The 19,510-nt window shown below is 37.2% G+C and overlaps 1 protein-coding gene across 8 annotated transcripts in view; it reads right to left on the bottom strand.

Moving 5' to 3' along the window:
- Positions 1-19,510, bottom strand: part of DCAF6 (DDB1 and CUL4 associated factor 6) — a 135,614-nt gene that overhangs the window by 92,921 nt on the left and 23,183 nt on the right. For all 8 annotated transcript variants that reach the window (XM_058700366.1, XM_058700368.1, XM_058700370.1 and 5 more), the window contains exons 3-4: positions 16,943-17,035; positions 7,373-7,558 (exon numbers count right to left, since the gene is read on the bottom strand). In XM_058700366.1, the coding sequence (XP_058556349.1) occupies positions 7,373-7,558; positions 16,943-17,035 (279 nt within the window). The remainder of the gene's footprint in view (positions 1-7,372; positions 7,559-16,942; positions 17,036-19,510) is intronic.

The raw sequence follows: 19,510 nt of genomic DNA, 5'->3' as shown, positions 1-19,510 counted from the left end.
AGAAAATGGACAGCCATACTCAAAAAGCTCAACGGACTCCAAGTATGATGAGCCCAAAGAGGCCACACTAAGACATATTATAGGCAACCTGTCGAAAGTCAAAGAGAGAATCTTGAAAGTAGCAAGGGAAATGTGAGTCATCACGTACAAAGGAGCTCCCATTAGATCAGTGGATTTCTCAGCACAAACATCACAGGCCAGGAGGGAATGGGATAATATATTCCAAGTGCTGAAAGAAAAACAATAACAACAACAACAACAACCACCACCAAAAAACCGTGCAAACCAAGAATACTATATCCAGCAAAACAAAAGAAAGAAAGACTTTCCTGATAAACAAAAGCTGAGGGAGTCAGTCCATCACCACAAGATCTGCTTTCCAAGAACTACTAAAGGGAGTCCTTCAAGTTAAAACAAAAAGTACCAGACAGCAAAACACACAAGCATAGAAAAACAGAAAGGTTTGGGGGCACCTGAGTGGCTCAGTCAGTTGTGCATCCGACTTCAGCTCAGGTCATGACCTCACAGTTTGTGGGTTCGAGCCCCGCGTCGGGCTCTGTGCCGACAGTGCCAAGCCTGCTCTGGGTTCTGTGTGTTTGTCTCTCTCTCTCTGCCCCTCCTCCACTTGTGCTTTCACTCTCTCTCTCAATAATAAATATTGAAAAAAAATTTTTAATATAAAGTTCTCTGGGAAAGGTAAATAGACAACTACAGAAATCTTTGTAAACATGATGTGTAAATCACTTTTAATTTGGGCATAGCGTTTAAAGGATAACAGCGTTAAAATTATTGTAACACTAAAGTCAATGAATACAACATACACAAAGATGTAATATGTGACAGTGAAAATAAAAGGGGGGAAGGAGGAACACCTAGGTGGCGGCTCAGTCCATTAAGCATCCAACTCTTGATGTTGGCTCAGGTCATGGCTCGTGATTCACAAGTTCAAGCCCCACATTGGGCTTGCACTGACAGCATGGACTGTGCTTTAGAGGTTCTGTCTCCCTTTCTCTCTGCCCCTCCCCAGCTCATGCTCTCTCCCTCAAAATAAATAAATGAACTTTAAAAAAATAAAATAAAGTGGGGGAAGGATGTAATGGAGTAATTTGTGTATGTGACTGAAGTTAAGTTGTTACCAGTTTTTTTTTTTAATTTTTTTCAGTGTTTATTTTTATTTTTTGGGAGAGAGAGACAGAGTGTGAGCGGGGGAAGGGCAGAGAGAGAGAGAGAGAGAGAGAGAGAGAGAGACACAGAATCTGAAACAGGCTCCAGGCTCTGAGCTGTCAGCACAGAGCCCAATGTGGGGCTCGAACCCATAAGCTGTGAGATCATGACCTGAGCCGAAGACGCTTAACTGACTGAGCCACCCAGGCACCCCCAAGTTGTTACTAGTTTAAGATAAGTTGTTATAACTTTAAAATGTCTTACATAATCCTTATTTTAACCACAATGAAAACATCTGTGGAAGATGCACAAAGGAAAGGAATCAAAGAATGTCAATACAAAAAAAAGAAAATCATTGAAAACATAAAAACAAGACTAATAAAATCATTATAAGACACACAGAAAAAAATGGTAAAATGGTAATAGAAAGTACTTCCCTATCTGTACTTTAAGCAAACAGTACACTACCAAGTGGGAAGTTTATAGCAGTAAATACCTACATTAAAAAATAAGGAAGATCTCAACCAACAATTTACACTTCGAAGAACTAACAAAACAACAACAAATTAAACCCAAAGTTAGAAGAGGAAGGAAATAATAAAGACTATAGCAGAAATAAAGGAAATGAAAGATAGAAAATATCAATGAAACTAAGTTGGTTTTTTCATTTTGAAATATGAGAAATATTTATTTTGAAATATTTATTTTGAAAGTGAGAGAGAGAAAGAAAACACAAGAGGGGGAGGGGCAGAGAAAAAAAATACCAAACAGGCTCCTGAATCTCATGAATCCTGAGATCATGACCTGAGCCGAAATCAAGAGTTGGGTGCTTAAATGACTGAGTCACCCAGGCCCCCCTGAAAGTTGGTTTTTTAAAAAGATCTTCAATATTGACAAACTCTTCCCTAGACTGAGAAAAAAAGAGAAAAGACTCAACAGAAATCAGAAATGAAAGAAGAGACATTACTAACTATGTCACAGAAATAAAAAGCATCTTAAGAGACTTGTATGAATAATTATACAACAACACATGGAAAAACCCGGAAGAAATGGATACATTTCTAGCAACATACAACCTATCAAAACTAAATCATGAAGAAATAAACAATTTGAACAAACCTGTAAATAGTAAGGAGATAGAATCAGTAATCAAAAACATGCCAACAAAGAAAAACCCAGAACCAGATGGCTTCACTGAGGAACTTTACCTACATTTAAAGAATTAACACCAGGGGGTGCCTGGGTGGCTCAGTTGGTTGAGTGTCTGACTTCGGCCTAGGTCATGATCTTGCCGTTCCCAAGTTTGAGTTCCGGGTCAGGCTCTGTGCTGATAGCTCAGAGCCTGGAGCCTGTTTTGGATTCTGTGTCTCCCTCTCTCTCTCTGCCCCTCCCCTGCTCATGCTCTGTTTCTCTCTCTCAAAAATAAACATAAGGAAAGAAAGAAAGAAAGAAAGAAAGAAAGAAAGAAAGAAAGAAAGAAAGAAAGAAAGAAAGAAAGAATGAATTAACACCAATCCTTTTCAAAACCTTCAAAAAAAAAAAAAAAAAACAACTGAAGAAACAGGAACACTTCCGAATTCATTCTATGTGGATAGCTTTATTCTGATACCCAAACCAGACAAAGATACTAAAAGAAAATAAAACTATAGACTATATCCCTGATGAATACTTATATAAAACTCTTCACAGAATACAAAAAAAAAAAAAAAAAAAACCACGTTAAAAGGATTATTCATGCTTCAGATCCTGTGTCTCCCTCTCTCTCTGCCCCTCCCCACTGACTCTGTCTTTCTCAAAAATAAACATTAAAAAAAATTTTTTTTAACAGGCAAAGGACTTCAATAGACATTTCTCCAAAGAAGATATACAAATGGCCAACAAACACAAAAAGGGATACTCAACATCACCAATTATTAAGGAAATGTAAATCAAAACCACAGTGAGGTATCTCCTCACACCCATTCAAATGGTCATCCCCTCAACAGGTTGAGCCTCGGACTTCAGCTCAGGTCATGATCTCAGGGTTCATGAGTTTGAGCCCCGCGTTGGGACTCTGTGCTGACAGTTCAGAGCCTGGAGCCTGCTTCAGATTCTGTGTCCCCCTCTCTGTCTGCCCCTCCCCTGCTCATGCTCTATCTTACTGTCTCTCTCAAGAATAAATAAACATTAAAAAAAATAAAATCAAAATAAAATGGTCACTCCTGGAAAAAAAACCCAGAAAATAGAAAACAAGGACGTGGAAAAACTGGAACCCTTACGCACTGTTGTTGGGACTGTAAAATGGAACACCTACTATGGAAAACAATATGGAGGTTCCTTAAAAAATTAAAAGTAGATTTATCACATGACCCAGCAATCCCACCTCTGGGTATACACATCCAAAAAATTGAAAACAGAATCCCAAAGATGTATTTGCACCCCTAGGTTCATTGCAGCATTATTCACAATAACCAAGAGGTGGAAGCAGCCCAAATGTCCACTGATGAGTAAATGAGGAAATGGACTGTATGCTACACACATACAATCAGAGAGGAATAAGCCTTAAAAAAGAAGGAAATCCTGCCATAGACTGATATGGATGAACCTTGCGAACATTATGCCAGTCACAAAAAGACAAAATACTGCATGATTCTGCTTACACAAGGTATCTAAAACTCAGAAACAGAAAGTAAAACGGAGGTTGTCAGGGGCTGGGGGAAAAGGGAAGAGCAGAATTGTTCAATGGATAGAGTTTGGTTTAAAAAAAAAAAATGGATTCTAACTACATTGTATACGCATTCAACAAAAACACCCTTGGCAAATGGATATATATATTATTCAAATGTCCTTAAAGGGAATGCCCCTTTGTATGCTGTTTGGGATTCTGATTTAATTTTCCAAGAAAATAAGTTACATTAATATAAAAATCCATATGGAGAAAAAAAGTTTACTCCTACTTCATGCTACCACAAAAATCAAATCCAGGTGAATTATAAGATCTAAATGCAAAGACAAAACAATAAACTTTAAAAAAAAAATTTTTTTTTTAATGTTTACTTTTGAGAGAGAGACAGAGCATGAGCAGGGGAGAGGCGGAGACAGAGAGGGAAACACCGAATCCAAAGCAGGTTCCAGGCTCTGAGCTGTCAGCACAGAGCCCGATGAGGGCCTTGAACTCACAGACTGTGAGATCATGACCTGAGCCAAAGTCGGCGCTTAATCGACTGAGCCACCCAGGTGCCCCAAAACAATAAACTTTTAAAAGGGAAAATGGAAGAATATCTCCATAACCTCGAGACAGGAAAAAATATTCTGACCAGGATGCAGAAAGCACTAACTAATAATAAAGGAAAAGACTAATATATTAGACAATATTAAAAACATGTCTTCATCCAAAGACACCATTAGGGAGAGGTGGGGGGAGTGGGCACAATGGGTGATGGGCATTAAGGAGGGCACTTGTTGGGATGAGCACTGGGAGTTATACATAAGTGATGAATAAATCCATTAAACAAAACAAAACAAAACAAAACAAAAGACACCATTAGGAAAGTGAAAATACAACCACAGAGTAGGAAAAGGCAGGTCTATATGCAGAAGACATTAAGAAACTCCTATAAATCAAAAAATAATGAAATAAGATGAAAAACCCAATAGAACGACTGGAATTTTGAATAGGCACTTGACATATGAAGAGATGATCAACTCCAGCAGTATCAACAGGGAAAGGCATTTGAAACATAAAATGACACTACACAAACTCCCAAAATGAGAAATCAGTAATACCAAATGTTGGCAAAGATGAGCAACAATAGAAACTCCTGTATGCTATTGGCAGGAATATAAGTTGTTATGATTATTTTGCAAAATTATTTGGTAATATCTCTGAAACAAACAAATATGTGGCCATCTGGCTGGCTCAGTTGATTGTGCATCTGACTTTGGCTCAGGTCATGATCTCACAGTTTGTGAGTTTCAGCCCCACATTGGGCCCTCTGCTGTCAGCACAGAGCCTGCTTTGGATCTTCTGTCCCCCTTGCTCTCTGCCCCTTCCCCACTTGCACTCTCTCCCAAAAATAAATAAACATTTAAAATAAATAAATATCCTATGGCCAAGCAAGTTACTTCTAAGTACATACCCAATGAAGTATATATGCATTTATGTACTTAAAATCATGTGAAGGAATGTTCTCCAAACTGGAAATCAAATTTAAAATTTTCATCAACAGTAGAACAATCCATCAATCATGGTACATTCACACAATGGAATACTACACAGCAATGAACAAATTAGAGTTGTATCCAACATAGATGAATTTCACAAATTATTAAATATCGGAATGAGGGGGCTTTGGGGATACTTAATGCTTTCATATTTCTTAACTTAGATAGTCGCTACATGCATAGATTTACTTTATGATAATTTACCAAGCTATATACTTAGGATTTATATACTTTTCCTATGTGTTTTGTACTTCAATTAAAAAAAAAAAAAGTTTAATGGTAGATGGAATAAGGTCAACATACATCTAATCAGAATTCCAGAAGAAAAAAACTCTCCATTTGGTAAAGAATAACCAAAGACCTATTGACTGCAAATTTCCCACATTTTTCTAGATGCCAGTTTCTCAGACCAAAACATCAGTAAATTCCAACTATGACAAATAAAAAGGAAATCTATATCTAAAAACATGGTGGTGACATTAATGACGGGAAAAACAACAAAGAAAAATACAATTAAAAGCAGTCAAGGCAGAGAGACACATTAACCAAACAGAAATGACAATTAGACTGATGATTGAGTTCTCAACTTCAACAATGAAGTCAGAATACAGTAGAATATCATCTGAAATAAAATAACTATCAAACTAGAAGTCTATATCCAACAAAACTACCTGTGAAGAATTGGTATGAAAGTCTTCATTTTCTGGAAAAAGACGAAAAGGGAAGGAAGGAAGGAAGGAAGGAAGGAAGGAAGGAAGGAAGGAAGGAAGGAAGGAAAGGATAATTGGAAACAAAAATTGTTTCTAATAACAAACTTGCACAAAAAGAAACTCATAAAGAATGTATTTTATATACACAATGACCCCACATGGAAAAATCTGTGGTGGAAGAGCCAAAGGTATTAGTAAACAAATACTAACTAACAAGACAATGATTAATATTTCATTCATGAGAGAAAAGATGTAACTAAATTCAGAACAATATAAACATATGAACTCAGACAAGGGATGAAGAGATTACAATGTTCCAAAGGGCTTTATTCAGAGAAGGGCAAAGGTATTTATTGATTTTAGACTTTGTTGCTAATTTTTAAAACAGGAAGGTCTATTTTCCATGCAAGTAGCAGAAACAAAATAGAAAGCAAAATCCTCAAACAATTTCAAAAGAAGAAAAAAGACTAGTGGGGAATGTATAGAGGAAAAAAAAAAACAGAAAGAGAAAGCAATTAATAAGATATATTAGTAGATCCAAATATATCATTTTTCACAATAAATGTAAATTGACTAAAATCTCCAGTTCAAGGCCAAAATTGTGAGAATGGATGAGAAAATCAAATCTAGCTATATACTACTTCTTTAAATACACACCAAAACATGAGGTTACCAGAGAACTGAAATTCAAATCACGGAAAAAGATACATCAAGTTAACACAAATAATGGGAAACCAATGAATGTTCTGATACAAAGAAATGACACAAAAAGATTTTAAAAGAGCATTCTGTAGAATAAGCAATTTTTCTGAACCAAGTTAAGCTGTATAATTGAGTCTTAAATTCATTTCACCTCACTTAATTCAGGTGAGGGCTTGAGCTTATTAATGCCCTTTAGGAATCTGATTCTTTTGCCTGTGTACTAGCATTCTTTCTGCCCGGGGAACATTTGGTAAGCATGCCATCAATGACTTTATGTGAGACACTGATAAAGTGTTTAAGACACTGAAGCCTAGTATACAAGTTTGTAGCACAGTAACAGAGAAGAATTTTTAAAGGCTGACATCTGTTTGCAATTACAAACCCTATTACTATTACATTTTATTTCTTTATTCACAAGGCTATCAACATACATGCTCTCAAGCACTTTACTCAAATCTAGGTAGTCTGTCACTAATTTCTGTTTCTACATATGCATGAATGTATACATACACAAAATTACACATACATACATACTTACACAAAAGCACACACTTACATGTGATCGTATATATATAATCACAGTAAAACTGTACCTCATAGGTAGTTCCATAATGGCACGTAAATTGGCATTGTCTGTTGGTTTCTGCATCTTGCTCAACATTGGTATAGAATATTACTCCATCCCCGGAGCAAGAAACAATCTGCTTATCATTTGTGCATGGTAAGAACTTTGCACTAAATATATTCGCTCGGTGCCCGGAACGAACTGTTGTCAAAACCTAAAACACAAAGAGAAAGAAAGAAGTTCTTGGTAATTTATTATTTCTTAGAAAGTAACATTCATATTTAATATAATCTTGGTCAGGAGTAAATTTTCATTAACATTCTTATCTCAATAAAAAAATGGTTAGCTGAGGGGCGCCTGGGTAGCTCAGTCGGTTAAACATCCGACTTCAGCGCAGGTTATGATCTCGCGGTTCAAATTCGAGCCCGACAACAGGGCTCCGGGCTGACAGCTCAAAGCCTGGATCCTGCTTCAGATTCTGTGTCTCCCTCTCTCTCTGCCCGTCCTCCCCTCACACCCTGTGGCTCGCTCTCTCTCAAAAATAAACAAACCTTAAAATTCTTTTTCAAATTATAATTTGATTCCAAAAGATTATAATTTAAAAAAATCACAATCTCAGATATTTTCTTTTTTTTTCTGATGTATGAAGAAGTATCATCAACAGGAATACTACTGTGAAAATTAAATGTACATATTTCCACCTATTTGGTGTAGCTGCTCATTCATAAAATCCCAGTAAATAAAAAAAAAGGACCATTATATATAGAGACAGAGAAGATGATTTTTATTATTCTAAAAATATTTTCCTGTATTTTTCAGATAATCTACTTTCAACAAGTTACTTTTAGGATTAGAGAGAGGGTACAGGGGTGGGGAGAAAGGACCATCCTGACTTTTGAAACTGTTTACTAGATAAATTTTAAGCTATTCCCTTTCAGGATAAAGAAATAAAAGTAAACTGAATTTAAATGAATCATGAAATCAAAATAATGAAATGGTACAGATGAAACTACGGCAGAAGTCCCAACATCTAATTCCTTAATTATAAAGACTAAAAATTCCTGTGACAGAAATGTGGTTTTTTTTTTTTTTTTTTTTTAATTTATTTTTAAGAGAGAGAGAGACAGAGCATGAGTAGGGGAGGAGCAGAGAGACAGGGAGACATAGACTCGGAAGCAGGCTCCATGCTCTGAGCTGTCAGCAAAGAGACTGACACGGGGCTCAAACCCACGAACCGTGAAATCATGACCCGAGCCAAAGTCAGACACTCAACCGAGTGAGCCACCGAGGCGCCCACAGAAATAAAGTTTTAAATAAATATTCAAATATTTGCAACATACACTGCAGAAATATGACCAACTCTCCTAATAGTTCTTAAAAATTGAGAGAAAGAAACTCAACAAAACCTGTTGTGTTTTTAAAAAAAATTTTTTTTAATGTTTATTTATTTTTGAGACAGAGAGAGGCAGCATGAACAGGGGAGGGCCAGAGCGAGGGAGACACAGAATCTGAAACAGGCTCCAGGCTCCGAGCTGTCAGCACAGAGCCCGACGCGGGGCTCAAACTCACAGACTGCGAGATCATGACCTGAGCCGAAGTCGGCCGCTTAACCGACTGAGCCACCCAAGTGCCCCAAAACCTGAGTTTTTTTAATCGAATGGGCAAAAGATCCAAATAGATAGTTCACTGAAGGGTATACAAATAGCCCTTAAGAACGTGAGAAAAGGGGCACCTGAGGGGCTCAGTCGGTTAAGCTTCCGACTTCGGCTCAGGTCATGATCTCGCGGTCCATGAGTTTGAGCCCCGCGTCGGGCTCTGTGCTGACAGTTCAGAGCCTGGAGCCTGTTTTGGATTCCGTGTCTCCGTCTCTCTCAGCCCCTCCCCCGTTCATGCTCTGTCTCTCTCTGTCTCAAAAAAAAAATAAACGTTAAAAAAAAAATTTAAAAAAAAAAGCATGTGAGAAAACACCCAACTTTGTTCATAACGAAAATGCAAACCAAAGCTACTAACAAACTAATTCTCACTTTTCAGATTGGCAAAAATTCCCCAGTTTGACAACACACTATGTAAGCGAGCCTATGGGGAACGGGCTCTTCGGCATTTCTGTGGAACTACATGGTACAAGACCAACGGGGAGGAATTGAGCAGTACCTCTCAAAACCATACATGTGTTTACACTTTGACCAGACAAGTCCATTTCTAGGAATTCACCTTAAGATACACCTCCAACAATACAAGAAAAAATGCACAAAATTATGTACTGAGCTAGTCACAACAGCAAAACACAGGAGACTTATTAAATGAGTTACGGTACATCCCAACAATGTACGCACAATGAGAATTTAGTGCAATGTGAGTATCTGGTGTGCTTTAAAAAAATGTGTTGAAAAATGTAACAGCATGTCAAAACATGACACAAAGTTGGCTTTAAATGTCCCACCGAACAAACTGAGGCAATTCAAGCATCAAAAAGTGTATCGGTGTATCAGCCACCTGGGTGGCTCATTCAGTTAAGCGTCCAACTTTGCCTCCGGTCATGATCTCACAGTTAGTGGGTTAGAGCCCCACGCACTGTCAGTGCAGAGCCTGCTTGAGATTCTCTTTCCCCCTCTTTGCCCCTCCCCTGCTTACATGCTCTATCAAAATAAATGAATAAACTTAAAAGAAAACTGTATCAGTAATAGATTATAATATATTGAATTTTTAAAAGTCTGTAATCCCTTGGGACACTTTGGTGGCTCAGTCGGTTAAGTATCCAACTCTTAGTTTTGGCTCAGGTCATGACCTCACGGTTCATGGGTTCGAGCCCTGAATTGGGCTCTGTGCTGACAGTGGGGGGCCTGCTTGGGATTCTCTCCCTCTCTCTCTGCCCTCCCCTATTCTCTCTCAAAATAAATAAATAAACTTTAAAAATCTATTATCCTAAAAGTGATTTTTCCAAAAAATGCTAGGGACAAAGGAAATGCTCTTATTACAGAAAAATGTCAATTTAAAAATGTAGAAGGAATGACAATCAAAAATCACTATTTTGTAACTACATTTTAAGAACTGATTAAGGCAAGAATCAACACTAAAATCACTCTAAGACTGTTATGAAAGAGAATATTCACACAGTTTCAAAATACCACTTCACAAACATCTTATTAATTACAAAAGGTCAGCACATCTGCAAAATGGAAAGATCAAACTTATCACCAATAAGAGGACAGACTAATATCATGTACGACACAATGTAATTTGTGGAGAATTTTTAGCTAAAATGTTTAATTTTAATCTACTCATAAAGAAAACATCAGACAAATGGTTGTAAAGGAGACTGAGCAAATACAAGGACTAAATGAAAAGACGGATGGAGCTTGGGTTGAAGGAGGAATGGCAGTGACAGAATGATGAAAAAACGAGGAAAGGTGAGTACAGACCATATGTACATATGTGCATGTGTAATGTAGAAAATCATATATGTATCATATAAATAATAGCATACAGTCGATTCTCATCATTCCTGATAGTTATGTTTTATAAAGTCAGCACAAATACTGAGTTAATAAGTACTGAATCACTGCTCCTAGGGAAACACATGGTTAGGTTCCTTTGAGCCTCTGGCCACAACATTTTTCTCAATCAATACATAGCCTTGTTTTAATATTGTTTAATGTTTATTTATTTATTTTGAGAGAAAGAGGGTGTGTTAGGGGGAAGGGGCAGAGAAAGAGGGAGAGAGAGAATCCCACGCCATCAGCACAGAGCCCCATGTTGGGCTTGATCCCCTGAACCATGATCATGACCTGAGCCGAAGTCAAGAATCAGACCTTAAACTGAGCCTCCCAGGCGCCCCTACACAGCCTTGTTTTATATGTTTCTGTTTAAAGACCTCACTGGGGCACCTAGGTGGCTCAGCTTGTTAAGCATCCGACTTCGGCTCAGGTTGTGATTTCATGGTTTGTGGGTTTGCACCCCACGTCAGGCTCTGTGCTGACAGCTCGAAGCCTAGAGCCTGCTTCGGATTCTGTGTCTCCCTCTCTCTCTCTGTTCCTCCTCCACTCACACTCTGTCTCTGTCTGTAAAATAAACAAACATTAAAAAAAAATTAAAGACCTTATTTATTGTATACTGTTGATTCATTAGCATTGAACTCATGGCCAACAACATTATAATTCATGCCTACATGAAGCTTATTTAATATAGTTTCTCCACGAGAAATATCCCAGGCTTCTTGTGCTTAGAAACACAAGATAATACTTCAGCATGATACCTAGGCTAGGGACATTTTAAACAGTGAAGTCATCATTGGGGTGCCTGTGTGGCTGAGGAGGTTGAGTGTCCGACTTTGGCTCATGGTTGATGAGTTCAAGCCCCATGTCGGGTTCTGCCCTGACAGAGCCTGGAGCCTGCTTCACATTCTCTGCTTTGGATTCAGTGTCTCCCTCTCTCTGCCCCTCTCCTGCTTGTGTGAGCGCACATGCACCCTCTTCCTCTTTCGTTCTCAAAAAAATAAACTTAAAAAAAATAGAGAAATCGCTAATAAAAAGGATAAAAATGGAAAAACATGACAAAATATATCACGAAAAGGACACAGCATGTTTACGGTATGAGACCTGAAATGAGTCAGAGTATGACCTTGTTTGATCTCTTTGGTATACATAAAAAAATAGGATAACGTTCTTGTTCTTAGTAGATATATACCAAAGTATTCATGAAAGGCATGAGGCCTCCAACTTATGCTCAAGTGCTTAAAAAAAAATCTATTTGTGGATGCTCACTGTGTTATTTTTTCAAATTTTCCCTACATTTTAAAATTTTAAAACAAAGTTAGGAAAATATATTTCAACTTTATATTGGGTTTGGTTTTAAGTGAGTATTTACTGTGTGACACTAACTGCCAAATTCTTAACAGAGAGTACCACACCAAATCATAACATAAATCTGTAATGAATATTAGCAGCTATTTACCTCGACCAATTTGAATATTTAAATCACCTCATTTTATTTAAGACCTAGGTTATAAGGTTATGGCCAAAATAAGAATTTACTGAGAACCATAAATTACTACGCAGTATGTCTTACATATATAATGCACATATAATTAGGGTCAAAGAAAAAAAGGGGGTGTTTTTTGCACCTCCATCAATCAAAGCCAATGGGGAACAAAATTTGTCTGTTAAATGCCTTCAAAATCTTTCATTCCTCTAAGCGTAAGACACTAAGATCTGATAGATTAAGGTAAAAAAAAAAAATAACAGAAAATAATTAATGTAAATCTTTTAAACAAGATAGGTATGACAGCCTTTAACTCTGTCAGGTATAAAATACCTGGTAAGCATGGCTTACCAAGTAGCTAACTATATAAAAGTCACTACATACAGTGTATGTATTGGTTTCTTCATCTGATAGGCCTCTGGCTTTGCTTTAGTCACATTCAGCAGACATCATTCTAACAATTCATGATTTATGCATGGCTTACGCATAGCTTCAGAAACAAAAGCACCAGATACACAAATAGATGTATTGACATGTCACATATTGTTCATAAATTGAGATGGATTTTATTAAATGAAGATTTATTTTTTTAAGATTTATTATAAACTTTTTAATGTTTATTTATTTTTGAGAGAGAGAGAGAACAAGCAGGGGAAGGGCAGAGAGAGAGGGTGGCAGAGAATCTGAAGTGGGCTCTGTACTGATAGCAGGGAGACTGATGCGGGGCTCAAACTCACAAACTGCAAAATCATGACCTGAGCCGAAGTCAGACACTTAACTGACAGAGTCACCCAGGGGGCTGGCTGAAACCAAATCAAGAAAAATTTTGCATACGTGGTACACTCAGGATTTCTTTTATATTAGGTGTTACAAGGCTACCTTCCTTCGGTTTTTGAGGTGTGCCAGGAGGGGTGTCCCAGCATGCTTTGCAGGGTCTGCTATAGGAATCCATACCTGATTTGGGTCCTAAGCTTTGTTTCTGTCTACCTTGACCTTCAAGGCCATCAAGATTAAAGTTTATATATGCCTGGACTAACAAATATCTTCAGGGAGAAAGTGGCTCTCATGCTCACTTCTCTGGATTCACTTTTCCCTACATTTTGGACTGATAATCCCTTACTATCAAGGCAGTTCTTTGTTACTTTCAGGACAATTTTTTTCTTTACAATAATTTTTAAAGTCTTTAATCAAGAATATTTTAGTTGTTTTCAATGGGAGGATGGGTTCAAGTAAATTAGACTATAATTATTGGAAAAAGAAACGTCTCCATTTTATACATTTGACACAGATGACACATACAACTAAGAAGTCACCATCAATAAGGTATGCCTCCAAACTCTTACTCTGTAAAAAAATAAACATTTCAAAATTCTATTTGCATTAATCTTTCCATGATTAATGAGGTCATCTTTCCATGAGGTCTTTCCATGACCTCAAAAATAAAGTCAAACTCTAAGAACAGATAATATTTGACTCAGGATCAAAAAACGTTATTTTGGGCACCTGGGTGGCTCATTCAGTTCAGCATCAGACTCTTGATTTAGGGTCAGGCCAGGATCTCATGGTTCGTAAGATTGAGCCCCATGCGGGGCTCTGTGCTGACAATACGGAGCCTGCTTGGGATTCTCTCCCTCCTCCTTGGCCCCTCCCCTGCTCATGCACTCTCTAAATAAATAAATAAACAAATATTAAAAACTGTCTATTTTCCTATGTAATTAATCATCTATGTTTATATATTTTTTTTACTATTTCCGATAGCAAATTTGGATCTATGAAGACCACTACATGAAAAAGATAAAGTCTTGTTACATTTAAACTTTTTAAAAGTATTATCTGATTACTCATTTCTTAAACTGGCAACGAGAAGGAGTAAGCACTTTTTAAATATACATATTCTATTGGGAACCATGCCATCAAAGTGAATGTCCTCTTTACAAAAATAAGCAAATAAAGAAGAAACAAGACCTACTAAAAATTATTCCATTGAGTATGGTGACAAAATAATCAAAAGCAAGGACTTGAAGAGAGAGGTGAACACCTATGTTCATAATAGTACCATTATTCACAATATCACAATGGTAGAAGTAACACAAGTGTCCACTGAAAGATAAATGGATAAACAAAATGTGGTATGTACATACAATAGAATATTCAGGCTTAAAAAAGAAAATCTTGACACACGCTGGAACATGTTTGAACGTTAAAGACATCATGCTAAGTGAAATATGCAGTAATAAAAAGACAAATATCATATAAACACTTATATGAGGTATCTGAAGTAGTCACATTCATAGAGACAAAAAGGAGAACGGTGGTTGCCAAGGACTGGAGGGAGGAGGGAAGAAAAAGGAGTTCTTGTTTAATGGGTACAGAGTTTCAGTTTTGCAAGATGAAAATAGTTCTGTAGCCTGATATGCTGATAACATCAACAATGTAAATATACTTAATGTCACCGAACACAAACATTAAAAATGATTAAGATAGTTAGTATTACGTTATGTGTATTTTAATACAATTAAAAAAAAGTGAAGCTCTGCATCTTTTCAAAAACAAAAAGATTATTCCATTGGTGTGTGTCTACACAACTACTATGAATACTGTTAGCATTAAAATTCTGAGAGTGATGGGTCAAAAAGCATTCCAAACATACATCATTACATCATTCCGGGACATTTCCTCTATCGTAACAAAAAGGTTGTCCTAGTACGATATAATGATTTATAAGAAATATACCTTTGGGGTGCTTGGGTGGCTCAGTTGGTTAAGCATCTGACTCTTGATTTCAGCTCAGGTCATGATCTCATGGTTCATGGTATGGAGCCCGAGCCCTACTCACAGCACAGAGCCTGCTTGGGATTCTCTGTCTCTCTGCCCCTCCCCACCCCCCCCCACCCCCCACTCAAAACAAACGAACATTTAAAAAATAAATAAATAAATCTTTGGTCATTCAGATGACCAAAATCTATTTCTCTGATATAGCTGGTCTTGCTCAATGGTTTTTGAAAATGCTTCAGAGACATAAAGGTGACATGGGTGTCTTGTTATCAATGGAGGTGACTTTTGGAATCCACCAGAGGGTGGCAACTGGTTGCAAGAAAGGGCAGCCGTAAGATTAGAGAGCTGCAACTTGGGAGTGGCGAGGGGCTGGAGGTTGACTCGGTCAGTGATTAAAGACAGTCAGTCAGGACCATGGACTATGTAATGAAGCCTCCATAAAAACCCAAGAAGACAGCTTTTTGGCCTTTTTCAGAAGGCCTCCACATTTGGGAGATGAGAATGCTTTCAACATGCCACTGAGCCAGGCCCCAAGCTCCACACTGGAATTGGGTCCAGGCACCTTAAAAGACCTAGTAATTGCAGACCTAAAACAAGTAGGATTTGAAAATATCAAGTTTCCCTCTGCTAAGTCAGGACAATTAAGTAAAGCTATTTCTGAAACAAAACTATGACCTGTCTCTTAATCAAGAATATCTTCAATATGAACTTCATTCAGACTGAAGGACCACAAACATTTATTAGAATATCTTAACTGTTTAAATGTGGAAAAACAAGAAATATGTGAATAATTTATTCTTAAGGTTCCTATTTTATTTAAAAAAATTTTTTAATGTTTATTTATTCTTGAGAGAGAGAGAGAGAGAGACAGACAGGCAGACAGACTATGAGTGGGGGAGGGGCAGAACAAGAGAGGGACGCAGAATCCGAAGCAGGCTCCAAGCTCTGAGCTGTCAGCAGAGAAACTGATGCAGGCTTCAAACTCAAGAGCCGTGAGACATGACCTGAACCGAAGTCAGGCGCTTAACCGACTAAGCCACCCAGGCACCCCAGGTTGCTACCATTTTAAATGAGTGTTTGGTCTGACAATCTACCAAGTTCTCACTGATACAAAAATAGGTGTATCTGGGGGCACCTGGATGGCTCAGTCGGTTGGGCGGCCGACTTCAGCTCAGGTCATGATCTCGCTGTCCGTGAGTTTGAGCCCCGCGTCGGGCTCGCGCAGAGCCTGGAGCCTGTTTCGGATTCTGTGTCTCCCTCTCTCTCTGACCCTCCCCCGTTCATGCTCTGTCTCTCTCTCTCTCAAAAATGAATAAACGTTAAAAAAAAAAAAATTAAAAAAAAAATAGGTGTATGGTTTCTCCATATAGAGAGAAGAGCCACTAAAAATGAGAAATAATCCTAAAACTCAGTATTATATGTCAGTTTACGGTAGTAGATATCATGAAGCATTTCACTAGAACCTAAATACTGTTTTTTCAAACTGATAATATCTTAAACCACTTGGCTGAAGGGTAGATTTTTTGAGCATGAAAGAAAAAAAAAAAAAATCACACTGTCCTTTTCCTCCCAAAGAATGATTTATTGAGATAATGTTACTTTTGGCAATTTTACCCAGGTGGATACAGTGAAGCATATTCAAATTTGCTGGAGTCAAAAGCCCAGTGAAATCTAATGCTTTCCTAAGAAGACTAAGGGATATTCATATAATAACTTCCAAATTATATAACTGTAGCAAAATAAGAAGGATATTTTGTTACAAATGGCCATTCCATAATCATTTACAGTTTCTTAATTTTTAGCTTAATTTTTCTCATGAAATGATAGATTTTTTAAACCACTTTACCTTTCTGCTGTAAGGATTACTAATTACTAACTTGGTGTCATCTGAGCCAGATAAAATATATTCTCCAGTCTCATTCCAACAGATTGTATTAACCTAAAAAGAAAACAAAATGTAAATTTAAGCTGGACATAAAAACAAGTATGCCATCTTTCAGTTAACTGACGGTTCAAAATTTATTATCACTAATAAAGTTGCATCTATGATAAGCAGTATTTACCACTTTACCTATTGAAAATACAGCTGTTTAGTAAATATAACATTCTGTAAATTCACGATGAAATGACGGAGTCTTTAAATTTTATTGTTTAAATTTATTTTAATTGATTCATTTTGTACCCAGAAACATAAAACCAGGCCACCTTAAAAAAAAAATTAAAAGAACTTACTCAGAGCTATAGTAATCAAGGCTGTGTGGTATTGTCATGATCACAAATTTAAATCAATGGAATGGAATTGGAGTCCAGAAATAAACCTGTACATTTATGGCCAAGTAATTTTTGACAACGGATCTAAGACCATTCTAAGGAAAAAGAATATTTTTTCAAAAAATAGTGCTGAGACAACTGGATATACGCAAGGAAAGGAACACCACATACAGAAATTAACTGAAAATGCTAAAAAAAAACCCTAAATGTAAGAGCCCAAACTATAAAACTTAGAAGGAAACACAGGTATCAATCTTTATGAAAATTAAAACCACAATGAATTACCACTTCCCGCCCAGAAGGATGGCTATAATGATTAAAAAAAAAAAAAAATGACACAAAATAGTAAGTTAGCTAGATTGTCAAGAAATTGGAATCCTTATACATTGTTGGTAGGAATGCAAAATTGTGCTGCTATTTAAACAGGTTGGCAGTTCCTCAAAAACTGAAACAGAGCGACCCTATGACCCAGCAATTCTACAACAAGGATATATCCAAGGGAATTGAAAACATGGCCCAAACAAAAACGTGTACACAAAAACCAGAGCTGCGTTACTCCTAAGAGCCAAATAGGGAAGCAACCCCAACATTTCTGAAAGAATGCATAAACAAAATGTCACTATCCATTTGCTCCTAACAAAATATGTATACAAGGAAATACTCAGCAGCAACAGGAATACACAGTGGACACAAGCTGCAACACGGATACACTTTGAAGACATTATGCTGAGTGAAGGAAGCCAATCTGAAAGGTCACATATTATAGGATTCCATTTATTTCAAAATTCTAAAACAGGCATATCTGTAGAGACAGAAAGTAGATTAGTGATTGCCAACAGCTAGGTGGAGGGGGAATGGGAGGGAATGATAACTGCTATGTACTTTCTTTGTCAGGTGGTGAAAATATACTGGAATTAGCGGTGGACGGTACAACTTTATGAACATACTAAAAAAAAACTGAACTGCACACTTAAAGTGGGTGAATTGTATGGCATATGAACTGTATCTAAATAAAAAAAAAAAGATTCCACTTTCAGTCAAGACAGAATAACACCGACCAAATTTACTATAACATCTGCAACAACTGAAAAACAGCAGAATATACATCCCCCTTTTTTTGAGAGAGAGAGAGACAGAAAGAAAGAGAGAAAGCAAGCAGGGGAGAGGGGCAGAGGGAAAGAGAAAGAGAATTCTAAGCAGGTGCCACACCCAGCATGCAGCCCGACATGGGGCTCAGTCCCATGACCCTGAGATCATGACCTGAACCGAAATCAAGAGTTGGACACTCAACTAACTGAACCACCCAGGTGCCCCTACACCTTCTTCTTTTTTTTTTTTTTAATTTTTTTTTCAACGTTTTTTATTTATTTTTGGGACAGAGAGAGACAGAGCATGAACGGGGGAGGGGCAGAGAGAGAGGGAGACACAGAATGGGAAACAGGCTCCAGGCTCCGAGCCATCAGCCCAGAGCCCGACGCGGGGCTCGAACTCACGGACCGCGAGATCGTGACCTGGCCGAAGTCGGACGCTTAACCGACTGCGCCACCCAGGCGCCCCTACACCTTCTTCTTAAGTACACAAAAATCTATTTACCAGTATAGAAAATACTTATGGGCCATAAAACCAATCTTAATATTTTTAAAAGATTTCAACTAAATACAGAGTATGTTTTCTGACCAAAATGAAACTAAATGAAAATCATTAACACAAAGAAATATTTGGAAACTATAAAATAACAGATGCTCAAAATAGAAATTACGTAATAAATTAGAAGGTATTTTGAACTGAATGAAAATGAAAGCACAACATATCTCATTTTATGGGTTGCAACTAAATCTGTACTTAGAAATCAACTTATAACACTAAAGTACCTATATTAGAAAAGATAAAGGTCTCCTATCAGTGACCTCAGCTTCTATTAAAAAAAATTATAAAAAGAACAAGTAAAACCCAAAGTCAGCATCAGATTACAAAGAATGAGTATCAGAGCAGGAATCAATGAAACCACAGAAACCAGAAAAAAAAAAAAAAAAAGAAGAAAAAGAAACATACACAAAAACACTAGAAGCTGATTCTCTGACAAGACAAATAAAATTAATGAACATTTTGTCAGACTAATCAAGAAAAAAAGGGGGGGTCAGGG

The sequence above is a fragment of the Neofelis nebulosa genome, chromosome 15, assembly GCF_028018385.1.
Source record: "Neofelis nebulosa isolate mNeoNeb1 chromosome 15, mNeoNeb1.pri, whole genome shotgun sequence".
NCBI classification, from domain to species: domain Eukaryota; kingdom Metazoa; phylum Chordata; class Mammalia; order Carnivora; family Felidae; genus Neofelis; species Neofelis nebulosa.
The sequence above is the reverse complement of the archived record's forward strand: the minus strand, read 5'-3'. Positions and strand labels throughout refer to the sequence as shown.